At 50.4% G+C, this 22,858-nt stretch overlaps 1 protein-coding gene across 1 annotated transcript in view; it reads left to right on the plus strand.

Moving 5' to 3' along the window:
* Positions 1-22,858, plus strand: part of IQCH (IQ motif containing H) — a 112,092-nt gene that overhangs the window by 60,634 nt on the left and 28,600 nt on the right. Inside the window, exons 9-10 of the mRNA XM_040968459.1 lie at positions 2,812-2,932; positions 6,139-6,425. Coding sequence (XP_040824393.1) covers positions 2,812-2,932; positions 6,139-6,425 — 408 coding nt within the window. The remainder of the gene's footprint in view (positions 1-2,811; positions 2,933-6,138; positions 6,426-22,858) is intronic.

Genomic DNA, 22,858 nt, shown 5'->3' on the forward strand with positions numbered 1-22,858 from the left:
GTAGATTCTTTCCTTTCCACTCCCCTCATCCCCTGCCACTTGCCATCACCAGCTCTAAATGAGATGCTCACTGTGAATGGATGACAGGCTTTTGGAAACATGGGCACAGTCACCCATCGCCTGGCTGTGATGTTGGGAACTTGTCCCTGTTCACTGCATAGCTTTGTGAGACAGAGGATGCGCTGCACGCTGCTGGCTCTTGGCAGAATACACACGCGGACATTCTGGGCTGCACTGGTTGTCGAGTGTGAATGTCGTTGTGCTGTTGCTATTTGAGTGTATAAGCTGTAGCATCCACCATCATCCTCTTCCTCATCCTCATAGTTACAGAGACAGAGGGGCAGTCCTCTGGTACCAAGGCCATTCTTAGTCGAAGCGTTGCATTTCCCATCTGATGCTTTCAAGACAAAGAAATAAATTAAGAAGTCAACTCCCCTCCCCCTGCCAATCTCTCATTATTCCTCTCCATGGCTTTTGCTTGAGGACTCTATCACCTTCCGATCAGGTGGCAGGCTTGCCTCCAGGACAGCTGCCCTTTGCTGTAGCCTTGGTTGCAAGGCAGTAGTGGCAGTGGTGCTGGCAACTGTGGCTGGGCCAGCAACCAGCTGCCCAGTGCAGGCCACAGCATAAGTGTCCAATGAAGTGAAGCTTCTTAAATGTCTCACCCCTACAGGCAGCAAGGAGGGAACCTGCTGAGGGGTGCCTGTCTCCTCTGCAATGTCAGCTGTTTCTATAGCTCTCTCCCTGTCCTGGTGTTTGCTGTTACCACGATTCAAATGACCAGTGCTGGGTTCTGTCTGTGCCATAAGGACTCCAGTAGTGCCCATGCCGTCAAGGAGAGCGCAGGCAGTGGGAGAGCTTGGGGGAAGAGATTGATTGGGGTGGCAAGGAGGGCTGCCTGGAGGAGGTGTGGTCAGAATGAACCCAGAAGGGCTGAGGAGGAGTCAGATGGGGGAGGAAGAAGAGAAAGGGGGTGGTGCTGCGGCTGTGGTCCTCATGTGGTTGGGGATCTGGTTTTAAGATCTAGGTTGGTTCAGTGGTTAAATGCCAGTTAGGGCTCCCAATTTCCCATGCCTCGGAGGGTCTAGGCTCAATCCCCAGCACTAGCTCTGCCCCTAGCTTCCTGCCAGTGCAAACCCTGGGAGGCACATGGAGAGCCAGTTTGGCTGCCCAGCCCAGTGCCAGTGGTGACAGGACTGTGAGAGGTGACTCAGTGGATGGGCCCTCTTCCTCTCGGTTCGTCTCTCGCTTCCTCAGTCTCTTATGACCTTTTTACACTTAAATTCTAAACAAACTGTTCTGTAGGATAAGGTTTGGATCTGCTCCTTCGTCGTTTCCTCGCCATCTCTTCCCCTCCTGGGTAAAATGTGTAATTCCATTTTCCCTCCAGTATTGAAAAGGCATAGCTCTTATTGAGCTATGAATGACTGAATGACTGAATGAATGATTTTACTCTGGGCCATCTTGATGGAAAGGGACATGTATTCCAAGCCCTGCAGAAGCAGGGTGAGGCATGACCCAAGAGGGGTCTCCCCTGCCTGGGAAACAGCTTTGGCTGAGGAGTTCCCTGGAGGCAGGGTGAGGATGGAAAGCTGAGCTTGCTGGTCCCATCCTTGGCGAACTTCATGAAGGAGAGATGCTGGGTCCCTGGAGATCTGGTAGAATGATTTCTAGTGAGACAAGTATGAAGCAGACAGCAAGATGAACTTGAGGATGGCTCAAAAATGGAAAAAGACAGGGTCAGGGCCAATGGGAAGACATACTTGTCCTGCTGGCTTCCGGTCTCCAGGTAGCAGTGTGCCTGTGCAGGATAGGAAGAGTGAGAAGGGGCCTTGACAGGCTCTTTCTGGTAAGCAGAGGCGCGCGCACACACACACACACACACACACACACACACACACACACAGCCACCAGGAAGCTGCTTTCCAGGGTCTGCAATAGACAGAAGTTGGGGTCACTCTTAGGCACTTGTGATATGGGATATGGTGTCTCTACTGCCAGGCTAGATTCCCGCTCCTGCCCTCGTTCCAGACTTTGAGGATGAGGTAGGATGCAGATACCCACTCACAAATGTTCGAGGGCACAGAGTTAAAAATTAGAGGTGCCAAGGCCAGCATTGTGGCAGTGAGTTAAGTGCACAATGGTGATGCCAGCGTTTCATATGAGCACCAGTTCGAGTCCTGAATGCACCACATCTGATCCCTCCCTCTCTGCTAATGGATCTGGGAAGGTATTGGAGCTGCTGCACCCATCCATGTGAGAGACCCAGATGGAGTTCCTGGCTCCTGGCTTTGGCCTGGCCCAGCCCTGACTGATAAGCCATTTGGGGAGTAAATCAGCAGATGGAAGATCTCTCTGTGTCTCTCCCTCTCTATCTCTGTAATTGTAAATCTTAAAGATAAAAAGGTTGTCCCATTCTGGCTTGGCCTTACGGATGAGTTCACTAAACCAACATAGCACATAATGGGAGGCCAAGGCCCAGGGATGCTGCTCAGGAGCCTCTGGCTGGTCTGGCTGCCCTGGCCTGATGTGTAGATTACTCCTGACAGAATACCTGCCTTCCAGTGCCAATGGGCGTGACTCACAGTAGTGCCAACAGGTCCATCCCCAAGTCACTTCACAATAGGAAAATAGAAATGGCTGGGACAAATAGAGGAAAATGTTCAAAATGGCTTTCTGACTCTGGGTAAACAGTAACCACTTTTTTTTTCCTTCTTTTGCCTGTTGGAGGCCTGGTTTTTAATCACTCCACAAGCAGTTTTCATTTCTGTCGTAAAATTGCTTGTGGTTCTATTTAATTTGTTTCTGCAGGAGCTGGCTCTGACGAAGATCTCCAAGGAGCTAGTGGGCATTTTAGCACAGCACGTACAGCCAGTCAACAAGAGACGCTTTCCGACGTGGAAGAAATTCCTGCAAGCGTTTCTCAGTCAAGGTAAATAGGACCGGGCCTCTTTTCCCCTGAGGATTGGGCCGCTTTTGAGGCTCCTGCATCTTCCCATGTTGGCTCTAAGAGGTGCGTCCCCAGTCAACTCCGCTTCTTTCTGAAAGCATTGCCTAAATATTTATCTTGCACCCAGCCTGTTAAGTAAATGGGACCAGCGTGTGGCTCACACGGCATACAGCATTGCTCACTATGCTGGGCCTTGCTTGCAACAAGGGTTTCTCCCGAGGGGGGTGGGCTTTGGAGTCCCATAACCTGGGTCTGAACTTCACCCATAACCTTGAGCAAGGGTCTAGGGTCCTCCTCGGTCCTGTTTCCTCACCTGCCTACCTCTCAGGGTTGTTGGGAGGACTCAACAAAAGATGGCAATGAAACATCGAAAGGGTCTTGAAAAAATTCATGCAAAGTGCATTCTATGAAGATGCTCTGGGGACCCGCATTCGGTGCAGCAGTTAAAATGCCCCCAAGGCCCTTGGCATCAGGATTGCTTCATTACTGGGCTCAAGTCCCAGGGGTGCTTATGATTCCAGCTTCCTGCTGTTGTGCACCCCAGGAAAGTAAAGATCAAGTTTTTGGGTCCCTGCCACACACAAGGAAGGCCTGGACTGAGTGCCCAGCTCCCGGCTTCACCCTGGCCCAGTACCAGTCACTGTGGTCGTTGAAGATTGAGCCAGTGTTTGGAAGATTTATCTCCCTATTCTCCCTGTCCCTCCAACTAAAAAAAAAAAAGAAAGGGGACAAAAGGGGGAGGTGATATGCAAGGTTTTTATATTGTGGGAGGGCAAACTTTTACTCTTCTGTTTTGCATATCCTTTTTTGAAGACCCCTCCTGCAAATAGGAAAGCTGGCCTCCACTGCAGAGCCCCCATGCAGAGCAGATCTCTCACAAGTGCATCTCTTTCCCCTGCTGAGTTTAGTTGTTCTCAAAGGCGCCACCTGTTATTACAAACAAAAAAAAACCTTCCTTACGAGTGAGTCCACCAACTTGTATAGAGAATTTCCTGCCCAGCCAGGACACCAAACTACCAAGCTAGTCACCTCCTCCTTGTGGAACAAGCAATGCTTGCTGGTCCCCAGGCACCCAGCTCCCTGTGGGGCACTGTGCAGGGGCCAGGTCCGCACCCTCTCTCTGCAGCCAGGAGTATTGCAGTGTAAGCTGGAAGTCCTTGGGCAGTACCCAAGAGCCAAGGAGAGGGGCTGGTACAGCAGCCTACAGATGATTCCATCCCACCCTACTTACTCATAGCTGATGATGGCAGGACAGCACATTGCTACATGGTTGACCAAACAGTGATGTGACGTCAGGGAATCCCAAGAACAGTGGCCACTAACAGTGAGGATGGCCCAGAAGGTCCAGGGAATTCTGCAAGGATGTGTGTGTGACTGTGCCTAGTCCTCCCCCAGCAGCCAATGAAGCAGGAGCCATCAGTCAGAACACTCGTTTTATAAGAGAGGAAGCTGGGCCAGCAAAGATGAGCTCAAATCCTTCAGATGAGCCCATAAAAGGCTGCCTCTGAGCGGCCAGGCACCGTGCGCTGGCCACACCCACAAGACCCTCCTAAGCTACAGGTGGGTGCCAGTTGTGGCTAAATCCTTGCCTTGCACATCCCAGGAACCCATAAAGGCACTGGTTCATGCAAGACTGCTCTACTTTCCATCCAGCTCTGTGCCTGTGGTCTGGGAAAGCAGTATAGGATGGCCCAAGCCTTGGGAATCTGCCTGCACTTGTGTGGGAGACACAAAAGAAGCTCCTGGCTCCTGATTTTGGATCGGCTCAGCTCCGACCATTGGTGACATTTGAGGAGTGAACCAGTGGATGGAAGATCTTTGTCTCTCCTTCTTTCTGTAAATCTGCTTTCCTAATAAAAATAAATAAATCACTTTTAAAAATGAGGCATTCACAGTATGGCTGAAGACAAAAGACAAAGATAAACTCCCACAAGGAGACGGGGACTAGAGAAAACTCCTGTGAGATCTGGAACCTTCTGAACACCGTGCCTTGGAAACCTAGAGATTGCCACAGTCTCCCCCTCTTAACTGTAAAAAATCCATTATTTTTATTCCTTTTTGTGGTATTTTCTTCCACTTAAGAGATGCAGTTGACCTTTTAAGTTTTAAAAGTTTTGAAAGGCAGAGTGACACAAAAAGAGAAAGAGACAGACAGATCTTTCCTCTGGTTCATGTTTCTCTCAAATCCACTACTTTGCACCCATCAGGGAAAACATCTTTGGGGGCCTGGCTCATTTCACTAAGCAGAATGGTCTCCAATTGCGTCCTTTTTCTCCTACATGGTTGAGTAGTATTCCATAGTGTGCATATCACATTTTCATTATCCAGTCATTTGTTGAGTAGCATCTGAACTGATTCCATATCTTAGCTATTGTGACTTGAGCTTCAGTGAACCCAGGGGGCACAGGTAACTTCCTCATATGCTGGTTTCATTTTCTTTGGCTGGGTCAGACAGATGATCTATTTTCATATCTCTGTGGAATCTCCATGCTGCCTTCCACAATGACTGCACTAGTCCACAGCCCCCGCCGACAGTGGAATAGGCTGTCCTTCCTCCCCGACATCTTTCCTTGGCACTTGTTATGGTTGGGTTTGGGGATAACAGCCATTCTAACTGGGGCGAGGCTGTATTTTGAAAAGCATCTTGCAGCTGGCCCTGCACAAGGGCCCGCTGGCTGCCACACTGCAGTCCGTGTGCTCTAGGCCTGATAAACACCCAAGCCCATCAAACCTCCAAAAAAAATAACATTGACTAGAAGGAACCTGCTAGTCCCCAAGATATACCCCCTAGACCCTGGGGAGTTAACTCCCCCGGAGGAATTGGAACAGAACCTTTTGGGTCTACTGTCGATTAAGCCATGCACATGGACTTGATGGTCACCCGTATTCACAATCATGATCACAATCAATGCTACCATTCCTGGAGCCTGGCTCTCTATGCCAAACACTAGGATGAACCCTGCAGTCACTGTGGAAAACAGATTCCCAAGAATCTGTGCAGCCAGCGTTCATTACGCCCATTTCACAGATGAAGAAAAAGAAGTCCAGACAGTTTATGCCACTAACGCTGGTTCCCCCAGCCCAGAACACAGAAGCCACAGGCCTGGGCTCTTCCCCACTTGCTCTGCAATGAGTTGGGTCCTGGCGAGCCTTGCCTTTTCACTACTGCTCCCTGCTTCTCCCACCAGGGGGCGTGATCGAGGCCTTCCCGCCCGCAGACAACGTCACCAACCTGACCGTGGACATGCTGATAGAGCCGGGCGGGGAAGTGCGGGTGTTGTCCACTGGGGACCAGCTGCACGCCGAAAGCCCCTTCGTCTCCTCGGGCACCACCATGCCGCAGGCCTCCGTGGATCCCCAAGTTCTCTGTTCTTTGTGCCTCCAAATTGGAAATGCATGTAAAACCAGAGACGTGGTTGGCTACTTCTCCATAGACCTGGTGACTTTCATCGACCCAAGCACCTTGGAGCAGCAGGTGAGTCCGACGCCTAGTGAAAACACTCAGGCCTTTACAACTCCAGGTACCCCACCCGAAGCCCATGCAGCAGTGAAGGTGTGTTTGGGACCAGCTGTCTGTATTTTCTGCTTTAAGAAACGTGTATGTGATTATAAACATAAGAGGGTCTAAATGGAAGCAGAATGGATCTGCCGAGCCTCCCGGTACCCCACCCAACCTAAGCTAAGTGGTGCCAAGCCAGCTGCTGTATCCTTTTGCCACACCCAGCCTCTTCCTCCCAGGGCACCGGCGGAAGCTAAGGCCTTGTTTGGGCGCGTTGAGTTCCTTCCATGTCTTCGCATGTTTGCTGTACTCGCTTGTACCCTGGGACGACACGTGAAGCACATGTTTAGAAGCATTTTCTGTACTGGGCCATTCTGTATAGGACTATCCCACAGTCGGCCTTTGTTCATTCAGTGTGACACTTAGGAGAAAGATTCTTCCTCTGCACATGGACTGTGACGTAGAATATTCCAGATAAATACTTTCTAAACGTTTTTTGCTTTGCTTCCTCCACTCCTCCAACTTAAAATGTGTACTTCCCCTGCTACTCCCTGGGACCCCTTTTCAAAAATGCCCGGCTGTCCCCGACCTCTGTCTAAAGAGTCCATCCTCCCTTTTCTCTTCCACGGAGTCCCAGATCACCCCAATAGCAATTTCCGTGTGACAACTGACATGTGGGGCCATTTCCAGTGTTTCACGTTTTCCTTTGATCTTCCTGGGCTCCCCCGTGGGTGTCACATTCTGTTCTCAGGCTTGCACACACCCAGAGGGCGAAAGGCAACCCGAGGAGCACTCAGAAAGTCACTTCCCCCATCCTCCCCTCTGTTTTCTCAGCTGCATAGTTAGAAGGCTGGCTTACTTGACTGCTGGAGAAACTTTCAGTTCCAATAATTATTTCTTTCAAGGCCATCTTCATAGTGTTTATTTGCTGAATCAGCTCATTCAAAACTTGCTAAATAAAATAGTCCAATGGCTGATGCTGTGGTGCTGTGAGTTAAGCTGTTGCCTGCAAGGCTGGCATTTCACATCAGCTTCAGTTCAAGTCCTGGCTGCTCCACTTCTGATCCAGCTCCCTGCTAATGCATCTGGGAAGGTACAAGGGGCCAGCGTCGTGGCATGGAGAGTAAAGCTGCCACCTGAGATAACAGCATCCATAGGAGAGCCGGTTGGAGGCCAGGTTGCTCCACTTCTGATCCAGCTCCCTTGTTAATGTCCCTGGGCCAGCGGTCGAAGATGGCTCAAGTTGTTGGGCCTCTGCACCCACAGGGGAGACCTGGAGGAAGCTTCTAGTTCCTAGCTTCAGATCTGCTCAATTCTGGCTGTTGTGGTCATTTGGGGAGTGAACTAGCAGATGGAAGATCTTCTCTCTGTAAATCTGCCCTTTCCAATAAAAATGAAGAAAAAAAAATTTTTAATCACCTCGAATTATCCCAGGTGGACCCAAAGCATGAAGCCTTGAAGAGGGAGGCAGGAGAACCATGGTGAGAGTTAGTATATTCTGCTGGTGCCTTGCAAAGGAAGGAGGGGGAACACGCACCACTGAACGCAGGTGGCCTCGGAAGTCCAGCAAGGCAGGGAAGCCCAGCAAGCCCAGGACTCTGCCCCTACTGTGGTATTCTCCCAGAGAGACCCCGACATCCAGAACCATGACTGGAGGCACATGTGTAGTTGGAAGCTGGCTAGTTATAAGCATCTGTGACACCAGCAATAGGAAACCAAGATGAAGGAAAGTGGCCATTGGCTTGTCTTCTGAGCTCCCTGCGTTGCTGAAATATCAATGAAAGTAAACACAGGTGATCATTCTAATCCTAAGGATCCTCCTAAATTCATATAGCATTTCATCATTTAACAAAGCACTTTTACGCCCTCACACTCGCACACGTCTTGCCGTGGACATGGAGGGCAGAACTCGGAGTCACCCCTTCTCAGATTCTGCCCTAGGGTCCTGCTTCCCATGTGTGCACAGGAGGTGTTCAAGAGCCTGGGGAGCCCAGAAAAGGTGGTACAGGTGACAGTGCAGAGAATCAAGGACAGCGCACGTGCACACACACACACACACACACACACACACACACACACACACGAGCTGTGGCTCAGCTCCAGATAAGGACGTGGGACATCCTGGGGTTCTGGATTACAGAGAGGAAGAATAGTTTGGGAAGCATAGGGTTTGGCAACTGAGGACATCGGGCAGAATACAGGGTTGTTTGGGAAGTAAAGAAACAGAGGTCAGGCCTGGAGGAATGGAGAGAGGAAGAATGAGACGTGGAAGTATGAAATTGGAGCCGCACCTCACGCCACACACAGAAATCAACTCAAAATGGATCAAATATCCAAATTTAACACCTGAGACAAGAAAGTTACCAGAAGAAAAATTAGAGGAAACACTTCCAGACATCGGTGTAGGGGACGACCCCTTGGACGAAACCGCCCCCCCCCCCAAAAAAAAGCAAAACCAAAGAAATGGGACTATGTCAGACTCAAAAGCTTTTACATTGCGCTGTAACACTCACCCCTAAATCCAAAGTTTAAGAGAAAGGACGTGGCTGAAAAAACACTGTGGCTAATCAGTAAAGGACATTTCTCGAAGCACAGGTAGTGACAAAATGAAGTGAGGCTTGTCACAAAGTACAAATTATGAAGACAATGAATGGAGACCGTGGAAATAGCACGGTACCCCAAGAGGTTAGGGCATTGCTTCCAGTGCCGCCCCACCAGCATCCCATCTGGGCTCCAGTTCGAGTCCTGGCAGTTCTGCTTTCAATGCAATTCTTTGTGAATACACTTGGGAAAGAAGCAGAAGATGGCCCAAGGACTTGGGTCCCTGCATCCATGTAGGAGACTAGGATGGAGCTCCAGACCCCGCTGGCTTTGAGCTGGCCCACCTGCGGCTGTGGTGGCCATTTAGAGAGTGAACTGGTGATTGGAAGATTGTCTACTCCATTCCACCCACTTCTCCCTCTATTTCTGTAACTGTGCTTTTCAAATAAATAATTTTTTTTTAAGCAATGGAGATACAACACCAGGGCATCATATCCCACATATTCTGAAAACTATTTCTAAGAATTTCTTTATTTGGAGAACTTCAGTGTAGAATGGGGGGGGCTGTGGAAATAGGCATGAAAATACTTGCATGGTGACAGTCGTGGGTTCTGGCCCCTGTCTTCTCACTGGTCCATGCGATAGCTCACGCACTTGGCCTCTCTGAGCAGTAGGTAGTGAATCCGTGCCCTTCTCGGGGAGTGTTCTGAGAGGCTGCGCAGGCTGAAGGCGCCGTTCTTACTAAATCAAACGGCACAAGCACGTGGAACGCTGTCAAGGAGCCCTCAGCAGGTTCTCAAACTGTGAGTGGAATCGGAATTGAATTAGCAACATTTTTCAAAGTCACTGAGCGCTCTCGTCATCGCAGAGTGATTCACATACGCATCAAAAAAACAAAGGCATTTTCTCTCAGGGGGATGGAACAGCCAAGATCTGCAGCAAAATCGCAATTCCTTCTTGTCCGTTTCAGGATACCCAGCACCTAGCACGTAATAGATGCTCAATAAATATTTATTAAATGAATGAGTGAATGCTTCTCTCCAAATTCCCCCTCCAGAACAGTTATTTGCAAGCTGCCCCTCTCTCTGCCTTCAACACAGTCAAGTAGTTCACCAAAGGAGTTCAACAAGATGCACTTTTATTTTTTTTGTCTCTTCGGGGAAGGTGTTTTATTTATAAACAAGAAGGTTAACAGTGTAGATCTAAATTAAAATTTAATAGGCTTCGAGTATAAACGGAAGTACCCGTTACTCAGCGTTTTTAAATGCTGCAATAAGCATATGGTTAATTGCGAGTTAGTACCTAGCGAAGGGGAAATAGATCCCAGAGGACTGTGCCACATTAAAGCTCTGCCCCTTTAGAAGGTCCACATGTTCGAGTCCACGAGAGAGAGCAGTAATCCACGAGTGATCATCAGGACGATGATTCCATCGTGAGTACAAGGGCCAACCGCACGGTGAGAATGACCGACGGGTGGCCACCTGCGCGGTACAGCGTAGGCACCCGCACACGATTGCCCTGGGTGTCTGTTCTGGCCCCATCCGTCGCGAACCTCAATATTCAGGAAGGTGGAGAGCTCGGGTTGATCTGCCTGCATGATGGCTGGCTCCGGTCATTGTCCACCTGTGTATTCTTCAGATGCTCCCCGTCCTGACTCCCCTCCAGGCAACACCAGGCCGCCTCTCTCTCTCTTTCTCTCTCTCTCTCCTTCTTCACTTTGAAGGCTTTTCACCAGAAACTTTGCTTGGGCAGCAGAAATCTGGGCTCTCACACTGCCTCCCACACTCTTCAGGAGGTAGTCTGTCTGGGCAGGACCCGAGGCTGCCAGAAGGGGTAAGGCTTCCGGCTGAGACTGCAGGAAGAGACCACAGATTTTTCCCTCACTTGCCTGAGAGCATCGCAATGCCAAAAGCCTTTCTCTTACTTCCGGCTGCCACCTATGGTTTCAATTTTTTTTTAAGATTTTTTTTTTTATTTGAAAGGTGGAGACACAGAAAGAGATCTTCTTCCATCCTTTTATTCACTCCCTAAATGGTCACAATGGCTGGAGTTGGGCAGTTCTGAAGCCATGGGCCAGGAAGCTTATTCCAGGGTCTCCCATCTGGGTGTAGGGTCCCAAGGTCTTGGTCCATCCTCTTCAGCTTTCCAGAACATAATCAGGGAGTTGGATAGGAGTTGGAGCAGCCAAGACAACAGCTAGAGCACACATGAAATCCAATGCGCACATGATCCATGGGATCAGCTGGTTGAGCCATGACGTAGGCCCTGATTGAGATTTTATGTATAATAAATTGTTCCTTGCAAAATTGTCCTTTCTGGGATGGGTGTCTGGCCTAGCAGTTAAAGTACAGGTGCAACACGTCCATGTCCCAGCTCAGACTGCTGGCGCTCATCCTGACTCCTGCTTCCTGCTGACATGCACCCTGGGAGGCGGCAACAATGGGTCAAGCAGTTGAGACCCTGTTGCCTATATGGAAGATCTGGATCGTGCCCCTGGCTTTAGTCTGGCCTATCCCCGGCCACTGTGGGCATTCGGGAAGTGCATTAGTACAAGGAGGTTTGTTCTCTCTCCCTTTCTTGAAGATTATTTTACTGGGAAGACAGACACAAAGATTTTCCATTGGCTGGTTTACTCCCCAAGTGGCCACAACAGCCAGAGCTAAGCCAGTCCGAAGCCAGGAGCCAGGAGCTTCTTCTGGGTCTCCCAGGCAGGTGCAGGATCCCAAGGCTTTGGGCCGTCCTCCACTGCTTTCCCAGGCCACAGGCAGGGAGCTGGATGGGAAGTGGAGCAACTGAGACACGAATCAGTGCCTACATGGGATGATGGCACGAGGGGGCAGAGGATTAACCTGTGTGTAACATTTGGCTCTCTCAGATTCCACGTGTGTGCAAGGTCGCAGGAATAAGGAAGCTCTTTCTGTGTGCGCACGTGCCATCATGTCCTCCAGGTTCTTCCGTGTTATCAAAAATGACTTCCCTCTTTTCAGGGAAGCATCAGTTTTGAGTGTTCACAAACACGTCACAACCTCTTCATCCATTCTTTCCCAGACACCTGAGTAATTCTCATTTGTGCTTGTTGCAAACAATGCACCATGAACATGGACACAGGTTTCTCTTTGAAAGCATGATTTTGCTTATTTGTTTGGATATGTATAAAGGTACTTTTAAAAGTCTGTGGAAAATTGAATTAAAAAATTTAGTCCTCGGGCCCGGCGCAATAGCATAGTGGCTAAAGTCCTCGCCTTACACACGCTGGGATCCCATATGGGTGCTGGTTCTAATCCCGGCAGCCCCACTTCCCATCCAGCTCCCTGCTTGTGGCCTGGGAGGGCAGTCAGGAATGGCCCAAGTCCTTGGGCCCTGTACCCACATGAGAGACCCAGAAGAAGCTCCTGATCAGCTCAGCTCCAGCCACTGCGGCCACTGGGAGAGTAGATATGCAGATGGAAGCTCTCGCTCTGTTTCTCCTTTTCTCTGTAAATCTGCCTCTCTAGTAAAAATAAATAAATCTTTTTTTTTCAAAGAAGTTTTTGTTTTAAATCCATGCATAGTTTTTCAGAATATGCATTTTCAACAAACTTTCTGAAATCTAGAAGTGGGACTGCTGGATCATGTGATAATTATTTATTTTTTTAATTTATCTATTAAAAGGCAATGAAACAGAAATAGGGAGACAAGGAGAAAGAACTCCCCCAAATGCCCACCACTGGCCACAGCCACACTGGGGCTGCCGGGAACACTCCAGGTCTCCCACATGGGGGGCGGGAAGCCAGCGCCTTGAGCCGTCACGGGTCTGCAGTGAGAATCCAGAGGCAGGTGACAGACCTCCGTACTCCAACACGGGCCAGGAGCATCTTGGCCACAGTGTTACCCAGGTGTCCACCGCTGGCCTCATGCCTGCCCTTTAGAAATTTTTGAGGATCCCCCCCCCATAATGGATAAGCTGGTTACACCTGCACAGCTATCCCCCTTCTCCTTAACCTTGCCTATTCTGACCTTTTGACCTTTCAACATCTTTTGTCTGTTTATTGGAGAATCAGAGAGAGAGAGACAAGTGAAAGAGAGCATGCCTGTGCGCCCTAGCTCTTGCTTCTGGGTTTACCCCCCACATTCCCAGAGCTAAAGGAGGGGAGCTTCACCCAGGTCTCCTCCCAGGCAAGCAGCGGGAGCCTGATTACAGAGCTGCCATGGCTGCTGCCCGGGCCCTGCACTGGGTAGGAAGCTGGGGTCAGGACAGGGGCCAGCGCCAGGGGTGGACCTCAGGCACTGCCACATGGGAGGTGGGCATCTTAACCGCCAGGCTAACCATTCGCACTTGACTTGAAGGAGTCAGCTATCTTGGTCTGTTTTGTGCAGCCGAGGCTGGGAGACTCATGAAGAGGTGGATGTGGTTTGTAGTTCTGGAGGTTAAGGGCCTGACCATGGGTCCTGCTCAGCGCTGGTGAGCGCCTCATGGAGAATGGAGGATGCCACCCCAGGCTCAGGAGATTTATAGGGGAGATCAAATAGTATGGCAAGCAGCGGGAAGGGGTCAGGTGCTCTGGAAGGAGGTTCTCCCTCTCTGCAGACACCTGTGCCCTCTCGGAGGTCAGGGGGAATCCAGTCACAAACACAGCCTCCCTGCCCCCAGCCCGGACCTCCTGACTGTCCCCTAGTCTCCACCTCTTAGGAACTCCCACCACACTGGGGCCAAGCTCCTTGCCTGTGAACCTCTGGGGCCACACCCTGTCCGAAGCACAGCTGTGGGTTATCCCAGTCATGTTCAGTGATGCCTCATTGTGGCTTTGATGTGCACTTCCCAGGTAATCAGTGATGGCCAGGATCTTCTGTCTACCTGTTGGCCACGTGGACATCCTCTTGGGGAAAGAACAGACGGTTGGGTCCTTTGCCCAATTTCTAAATTAGACTGTTCATCTGGCTGCTAAGACGTATGAGTTCCACACAACTGTGCTTAGCGTACACTTTAACCGACTTGTCTCTGTGCCCCTTCCACTGCCGCTTCCTCATCTAGTCCCTCAGAGCTATTGAGCTACGATATTAATAGCCAGAATATTCATATCCATGAGAACATAACAACATGCTTAATTTGCATCATGTACCAGACAGTTGCTACCCATTCTTGGTAGTAACCCAGTCCTCAGACCCTGGAAAGCGGAGACGAATGACCCTGATTTACCAGCCAGGAAACCGAGGCCATGCTGAGGTGTTCGTGGTCACCCAGCTCATCGGTGGCCTGACCCTGCCCATGCTTCTGCCCTCATGGCATGGGCTCGCTTTGAAATTCTCTTCCCTCTCCTTCACCACCATCACCCCAGAGACGTTCTGCAGCTCTTGCATCGCCTCAATATGTTTGTCGAATCAAGTTGAACAGCTTCAAACTAGAAAACGCAGCCCACCCCCCTTTTTTTTAAATATATCCCAGCACTTGTGCTCAGCACATAAGGTAATCATTAAACGTTAATGACGGAGCGGAATGGGATGGGATCCGCATCGGAGTAGCCGAGTTTAAGCGTTAAGAGTTTAACTGCGCAGCCTCCACACGCCACCACAGCTGGGAGCGCCATATTGCCACTGAGCCAGGAGGTGGATTCGGGGAACAGACGCATGGAAAACAGGACAAGAACCGCGGAGTTGCTTCGCCAGGCCACTTGCTCCCTGCACATTGCTGCAGCGTCATTCTCCCTCATAATAATTTCACATTGGTTAGCCTGCTGTATGCAGAAGCCCAGGCAAGATCACACACACACACACACACACACACACACACACACACACACACACACACACACACAGCTATAACAGTCAGAGCTGTTTGGAATAACCCCTGAAGGCCCCAGGTCAAGGTCAGAGGCGATGTTGGGCAATAGATCAAGTCACCTCTCGCCCGCTTGGTCAAAACTGGGAGAGAACAGAAACCTCGATTTCTGCTTCCAAAACACACGCCTTTGTTTCATTATCATTAAACTGGGGAAATTCAATTCCGAACGCCCACACATTGGGATACCAAAACGCAGGCTTAGGGAGCGCTAGTGTCTCCCCCAATGTCTGCTCCCCGCCCGCCCGCCACCCACGAGTTCGTTTTGTTTTGTTTTGTTTTGTTTTGTTTGGCCAAAACCTTACCATGTAGCTTCTTAACTTAATTAAATATATAGGCAATTACTGACACCATCTGTCTTCATAGCAAAACCACAAGCAGTGACACGAAAGACTGGACTTCTGAAGGGGGAATATTTCAGACAAAATCTCCCAGCCTCGCAACCACCAGATGTATTTTTTTAAATGCCTTTCTGTTATTTTTTAAAAAGCATACATCTGTGTTGTTTAGAAGTAATGGTTTTGAGTTAGCTTTCAAATGCGGTGGTTTGGGCATGACTTCTTATTTTTAAAAGAAAGTGCCAGGCAATCCATTGCTTTTTCAGTAAAACAAAAACTTAAACACGTCGTTGAACATCTGCTGCTAGTACAGTCTAGCACAGCACTTAAAATCCTTAAAAATCCCTGAAACCCTTTATAAAGTTACATGAATCTTTTGCATAAATAGAACTGTTTTAACAGTACGTATATCCCCTTAAGCAGATATTTTACTTTCTTAAGCATCAAGACTCCGCTAGGTCCTTCATTGTTCCAAGCCCTCATTAGTCAGTGAATGAAATGCAAGAAGCCAGCCTAGCCCTGTCACACCACATTCCTCATAAACCCCAGGGCCAATATTATTGATTTTGAACCCTCTCAGATCTCTACACAAATTTACGTGATAAGGAGCCAACCATCAGAGGAACCAATACAAAGTAGAAAGCCAGGGACCAGCAGCATGGAGGGCTAAGCTTCCACCTGCAGAGCCGGCATCCCGTATGGGTGCCAGCTGCTCCACTTCTGCTCCAGCTCCCTGCTAATAATCAGGCAAAACAGCAGAGGATGGCTCAAACCCTTGGGCACAGCACTTATGTGCGAGACCTGGAAGAAGCTCCTGGTTCCTGGCTTCAATTTGGCTCAGCTCTGACCATTGTGGCCATTTGGGGAGTGAACCAGAGCATACAAGAACTCTCTCTCTCTCTCACTGTGTAATTTTGGCTTTCAAATATAAATCAATCAATCAATCAAATAAAGTCTTTTTTTTAAAAAAATCTGGAAAACTATTAAAAATTTTTAAAAATCACAACGCCAAATAAAATTTACCTCCCAAAGGGAGAATATGCAATGAAGAACTTGGGGTTCCCCTAATGCTGGCAATTGTGTTCCCCTGCAGCCCCTCCCTGGACAAGGCAGCCACGGGCTTTTCTGAGACAAGGAGATATCACCAGAAAGACTCAGTCCAAAAATATTTTGCATTGAGATGACACCACATTGGGTGGGAGCTGCAGCACAGCAAGCTGAACCACTGCTGTAGGGGGCTGGGGTTGTGCTTTAGTGGATTGAGCTGCCGTTTGCAATGCCGGCATCTCCTAAGGGCACTGATTTGAGTCCTAGCTGCTTCACTTCTCATCCAGTTTCCAGCTAGTGGCCTAGGAGAAAGCAACGCAAGATGGCCCAAGTGCTCACATCCCTGTCATCAGCACAGGAGACCCAGATGAGACTCTTGGCTCCTGGCTCCGGCCAGGTCCATCGCTGGCTGTGATGGCCATTTGGGAAGTGAACTAGCAGGTGGAAGTTTTTCTGTCTCTGAACCTTTGCCTTTCAAATGAAGGTATCAATAGATCTTTAAATAAGTGTGCCACTGCCTGGGACACCCACACCCCATGCCAGAGTCTTGGCTCCACTTCCAGCCCGCCTTCCTGCTGGATCCTCAGGACACAGTAGAAGGCAGAGCATAGTAGCAGGCCCCTGCTACCCGAGTAGGAGACTCAGATGGCGTTCCTGGCACCTGGCTTGGGTCTGGCCCATCCTCGGCTTTGCAGGCATGTGGACAGTGAACTGGTGGATGAAACATTCTCTCTGCGTTTTAAAGAAATAAAAATAGACTTAAAAAGACATAACATTATTAACCTTTTTATATTAAAGACTTGCGGTACACCGAAGAATACACTGGCTCAAATTTGCAGGAAAGCATTCACGTGTGTTACACGTAGACTTTTTAGAGCTTGTCGATGGATAAAGTAACGTCCTGATTGTTTTTTACAAACTGCCTCAAAAACACAATGAGAAAGGGAGAGCTGAAACTAGAAACTGACAATGACTTGGGCTCCCTGACTTAGCAGCCTAGCAGTGTGTTCTGCAAGAAGCCCCAATGTGTTGAGAAATCAGATGTTGAACTTTGGAAGAGTTTCTTTCATTTGCTGGAGGCAGGTGGTGTGACAGAGAGCTCTGTGGTCAGCCACCTGTGGCATGTGTCGCGGGGCCTCGCCTGTGGGCCAGGTGAGCCAGGGCTGGCCAAGGCCGACTCTTGGAAAATCCAGGGGAGTTTATCATCAGCAGTTCAGCAGCTGGGTTTTCTTTTCCCCCAGGGCCCTTAACCTTCTGGCTGTCCATTTCCATCAGGCACACCACGGGAGTGTACTGCTTGCGATGGCAGCCTTGGTTCCTGTTTCAAGCAGAAGGAGACTATTTCTTTGTCTTGACATAGCACGTGTACTGCAGCACCTCAAAATACCCTTACAAAGAGATCGTGGACAGGTGACACCTGAAAGGTGCTCAGTGCCTTGCCCAGATTCCCACAGTAAATCAGAGCCAGGCTCCAGCCGCTGGACTCCCTGGCACCTGCTGGAGCCCCCCAGGGTAGCTGCCATAATCACGGGGCTCTCTGCTTTCTACCAAATGTGAGTTTCTCTCATCAGGCTGGGGGCAATGGGCAGGGCTGAGCACAGCAGGGAAAGCCTGGGCTCTGTAGATGCATGCATGTGGTCTCAGCCTCACCTCTTAGCTGGGGAGCTTGTTGCCTCCACTCTGTAAGAATGGGAGTGTGAACACTTACATTGCAAGCTAGGATTGGGACAGTGTAAGGCAAGACCAGAGTAGCAGCCCCTAACATGCCTGGGTTTAACTTCTTTCCCCGGTCCCATCTCCCTCCTACAACCAGCTCCATGTGCACCCGAGCAGGCAGCTTTCTAAATACCTCTGCCATCAGAGATGTCCCCTTAGCTTGGCCATGTGCTAAATATTTCCAATGCCAGGGGTCCTGGGCCACAAGAGCAAAAATGCAGACTGCTGCAGATCGGTGAGATAACTGAACCCAAAAGTCTCCACCTTGATAAACCCCCGCGTACGGCATCCTCAGCTTCGTTGGGACAAACATCGTTGCCAGGACTCAGCTCTCAGGCTTCTCCTGATTGGTCGGGATTTCTTGGATTAATGTGATCGGGATGAGGAAGGGTCCCTGCCGCCCCATGGGGGAGCCCCAAACTGCAGCAGGCAGGTGGTGAAGCATGCAGGACCCTGAGATGAGCAACAGGGAGGGTAGGAGAGGGTGGAAGACGCTTGCTCCATGCACACATGCGCCCACATCCCTGAACAGTGCCACTTTACTTCCAAATTTGACCCCACCCAACCCCATTCAGTGCCCAGGCCGAGTGTAGAGCGGAAGCCTGTCATGGTGAGGAGGAGGGAGCGGCCTGCCTTTGAGAAAAACAACACGACGTCTCTTGGACAATGCGCTAATATTGGACTCTGTCTGCTAGCCCGTGGCTCCACTGCTTGGGCCCACGTGATGGAGGGAGGGTTCCAAACCCTGACGGGCATCGCTGGCAGGTCTCATCGACCATGCCAGGCAGTGCTTCTGCGGGCTTAGCTTGAGCAATGCTGAGACTACACTCAGAAAGCAGTCTGGGAGGCAGCTGAGAACTGGCCTCCTTTGTAAGTTTACTGACACACTCAGTCCGATTCAGACAGGTGACTGGGCACATTGCTTTGAGTGCCCGTCCTACCGTGGAGGGTGTGAGAGAGAGAGATGCATTTAGATACTACAGTCCATGGCTACTCAAACCAGGTCTCCCACACAGGTGTCGGGAACCCGACCACAAGAGCCAATACTATCTCCTGCCAGGGTCAGTGTTAGCGGGAAGCTGGGTCCAGCACCAAAGCTGGGACTCAAACGCAGGCAGTGTGACGTGGGACAAGGCATCTCAACACCCGGCTGATCGTGTGTCTGCAGAACACTCATCGCCGTCGCTGAATACCACGCAAGTCCTTGTCCCCAGAAGAGCCACCATGCCCATGAGAAGTCACTCCCCACCCTTCATTCCCCCGCCAAGAAGCCCCTTGCTGCTGCCTCTACAGGCTCCCTTAACTCCAGGCAGTTCTACAGAGAGGAGCCTGCTAATTTTCTTTTTCTCTTGATGTGATGTTTTCAAGATTTGGTCATGATGGGCCCTGTGCAGTGGCCTAGCAGCTAAAGTCCTCACTTGAACGTGCTGGGATCTCATATAGGCGCCGGTTCTAATCCCGGCTGCTCCACTTCCATCCAGCTCCCTGCTTGTGGCCTGGGAAAGCGGCTGAGGATGGACCAAAGCTTTGGGACCCTGCACCCACATGGGAGACCTGGAGGAAGTTCCTGGCTCCTGGCTTCAGATCGATGCAGCACCGGCTGTTGCAGACACTTGGGGAGTGAATCCTCTTCCTTTCTGTCTCTCCTTCTCTCTGTATAACTGACTTTGCAGTTAAAAAAAAAAAAAAAAAAGAGAGTCTTAACTTCTTAAAAAAAAAAAAAAGATTTGGTCATGTTGCAGCATGAGCTAGCGCTTGTTTTAAGAGCTGAATACTATTGCCTTGGCTGACTACACTACATTTTATTTACCTGTTCTTCTGTGGATAGAGTTTTGAGTTGCTTCTACTTTTTTTTTAAAAAGAATTTTTTTTAGATGTATTTGAAAGCAGAGTGACGGAGAAACAGAAGCAAAATGAGAAATATCATCCATTTGCTGATACACTCCGCAAATGTTCTCAATAGCCAGAAGTCAGGAGTCTTACCTGCTCCCCTTGGCGAGCAACGGGAACTCAAGTGTGACCATGGTTCAGAACCTTCCCCGGAGCATTAGCAGGAAGCTGGCCTGGAAGCAGGAGAGCTGGCGACTCGAACCAGCTCTCTGATACAGGGCACAGGCATCCCAAGTGGTGGCCGGGGTCCATGTGGCACCTATTTGTATCCCAGCTGCTCTGATTCCCATCCAGCTCCCTGTTTGTGGCCCGGGAAAGCAGTGGAGGACGGCCCAAAGCCTTGGGGCCCTGCACCCGCGTGGGAGACCTGGAAGAGCTCCTGGCTGCTGGGTTTGTATTGGCTCAGCTCTGGCCATTTTGACCATCGACTGAGTGAACCAGCAGATGGAAGATCTTTGTCTCTCCTTCTCTATAAATCTACCTTTCCAATTAAAAAAAAAAATCTTAAGCACACATTTACATAACAACCAACGCTATGGAAATATTTAAAGAGACAAAAAAAAAAAATGAGATTCCACTCTGTGCCACCGAGGATGAATCACATTGGCTGGGTCATCCATCTTGAGCGCTCACAGGAAGGGTCATAAATTCACCAAGGCAGCCAGCAGGACCCTGGGAAGGGCAGTGGAGCCGCAGGAGCATATTAAAGATTTGTCTTTTTTTTTTTTTTTTTGACCCAAGTAAAAAATATAAACAAGGCTGATGATGAATTTCACAATGTTTCATTTCGAGTTCCCACTTCATTTGGAACATTAGTTTCTTCTCACACCCTGGAAGAATTCCCAAAGTCGCAGAAAAGTCACTGGCACCGTAAACAGAAACGGGTCTCATGCATGCTGGAGCTGGACGTCCGAGCCAAAGCTGGGTGCGGAGTCGGGGGGCCGCGAGCTCCAAGCCCAGCGTCTCCCCTCACAGCAGGACTGGAATGGGTCACTTGGAGTCAGGGTCCTCACCTGGGAAGGTAGGAGGTGGGAGTGGTGGACTCATCGGACGTCTGCCAGGACGGCTGACAGTCTCACACACTGAAAGGCACCGCCAGGAACATAACCTGGACTTGACCAGCTAAGCCGTGTTGTGCTTGCCGGGTACTTTGAAAATGTGTACTTTTAGTGCTCACTTCGGCAGCGCATGTACTAAAATTATGTATTTTTATTTGTGGGCTTTCGTATTGGGAAGCCAGCAGCTGTGCCCCATTCCCCCCAACCCCGGAATTCTTTTTGGAGGTCTTTGGAAACCATAGACGGTGGACTGCCTGGTGCCAGGGTTCAGTTTTTTCCCACGCTGGTTCCCTATTCTCCAAAAAAACCAAGCCAAGCACTGTGCAATGTGGATGACACAGACAACAGGTGCTCCAGGCACCCAGAGATAGCCTCGTGTCGCTGTGACAGAAGTCATGTCTAAAAGGACACGCAGTGTTAATGGAGGCAGAAGGGGGACGCCTCCAAGACTGACTCCCTCCCTGCTGACCACCCTGCGCCTGCCTGTGCAGGAGCCCGGGCTTTCCCAGAAGCCGCCACTAGGTGGCAACATGCCAAGGGTCCGCTGCCTGCCTCTGCCCGCCTGCCGAGTTCCATCAACCAGCTCTGTCAGAATCACACTCGTGTTTTCTCCAGTAAAACTTCTTCCAGTGCGGCGCGCCAGCTCCTTTGGACGTAAGGATCGGCTGTGTTGCTTATGCAAGGAGGAGCTCACTGCTGTCTGGTGATTTGATGATCCAAGAGAGGGAAAAAGAGGTGTCACCTCAGTACCTGCCAGTGACTTTGGAGGGTATAATAAAATACATGCTTAATGCAGAGTAAGGAGGCAGGCAACCAGTGCTTACTTCTCAGGCTAGAGGCGGAAGTTCTAACAGATTGAAAACAAGGCTGACAGGTGCACATCTGTGCAGCTCATGTCCAGGTTCCTGATTGATCAGCAGCAGTACCCATGAGCTCCCTTGGGTGGGTGTTGGTGACCCTGTGCCCTTGGGGGAATGTATGGTAGTTGGGTGGGGTCCAGTGGGTCTGGGGGCTCCCATGTAAGTCGTCATTTCCTTTTTCCCAAACCTGAAACTCCTTCCCATAGTGCCCCCCCCCCCACCTGCTGCCACCCCCCAAGCAAGGTAACATCTTCTGGAGAAATAAGCGTCCTCTGGGTCCAACAGGGAGGACTTCACGGGGCCAGCTGTGCCCTGTCCTCACCACGGAGAATTGCTTTAGAAACAGGCCAGGCCAGGGCGCCTTGGGCTAAGGGAGGCAGACAAGGGGACCGCTCCTGCCTGTACAGGGGTTCCATCTGCAGCTTTTCCACCCACCCGACTCTGCACCCAACCATCAAATGTGGAATAGACACTGGGGCCAGAAGCAGATTTGGGGGCTGCAAGGTCTCCAAGCCAGGACAGCAGAGGCACATGCCAGGCCATGGAGTCTCTCACAAGAGCCCCAGGGATTCTTGCCCTCAGACCTGCCAGGCAACAGGAAACAGCATGGGGGAATGGAGAGGAAGTGGCTTACGACACAAGGGCAGGAGGACAGGGGACAATGTATTCTCAATCCTAAGGGGACCACAGTCCAGTCCCATTACCTGGAGCCACCATCACTACCTTTCCTCCTCCCGCCTCCCTGCAACCTAGGGTCTTACCTCTCCCCGAGCCTGGGGAGTGCCAAGCCCTTGGCCCACCAAACAACAGCAAAGCAGAAGATATCTCCCCAGCAGGGGCTAGCTCTGCCTCCTTCTTCGCCCTTCCCTCCAAGCCAGCCAACCGTGTGCTGCTGAGTGCCCATCTGACAAAGGAGCAAGCTGCCAGAGGTCTCCATCTCACCCCTGACACGTCACTCAGCAAAGACCCCTTATCTGGAGCACGCCTTATCTAGTGGACTTCCCACCACTTCCCAACTCCCCTCAGGCCATCAGCAGGTCCCCAGAACCTGGTGGTGCAGTGACGTGGGTCCTGCCGCACCTGTGACTCTGCACTCATACCCAACAGGGAGCAGAGCCCACATACACCCCAGCCAGGATGGGCT

The sequence above is a fragment of the Ochotona curzoniae genome, unplaced genomic scaffold, assembly GCF_017591425.1.
Source record: "Ochotona curzoniae isolate NIBS_2020 unplaced genomic scaffold, NIBS_Ocur_1.0 scaffold_4701, whole genome shotgun sequence".
Taxonomy (NCBI): Eukaryota; Metazoa; Chordata; class Mammalia; order Lagomorpha; family Ochotonidae; genus Ochotona; species Ochotona curzoniae.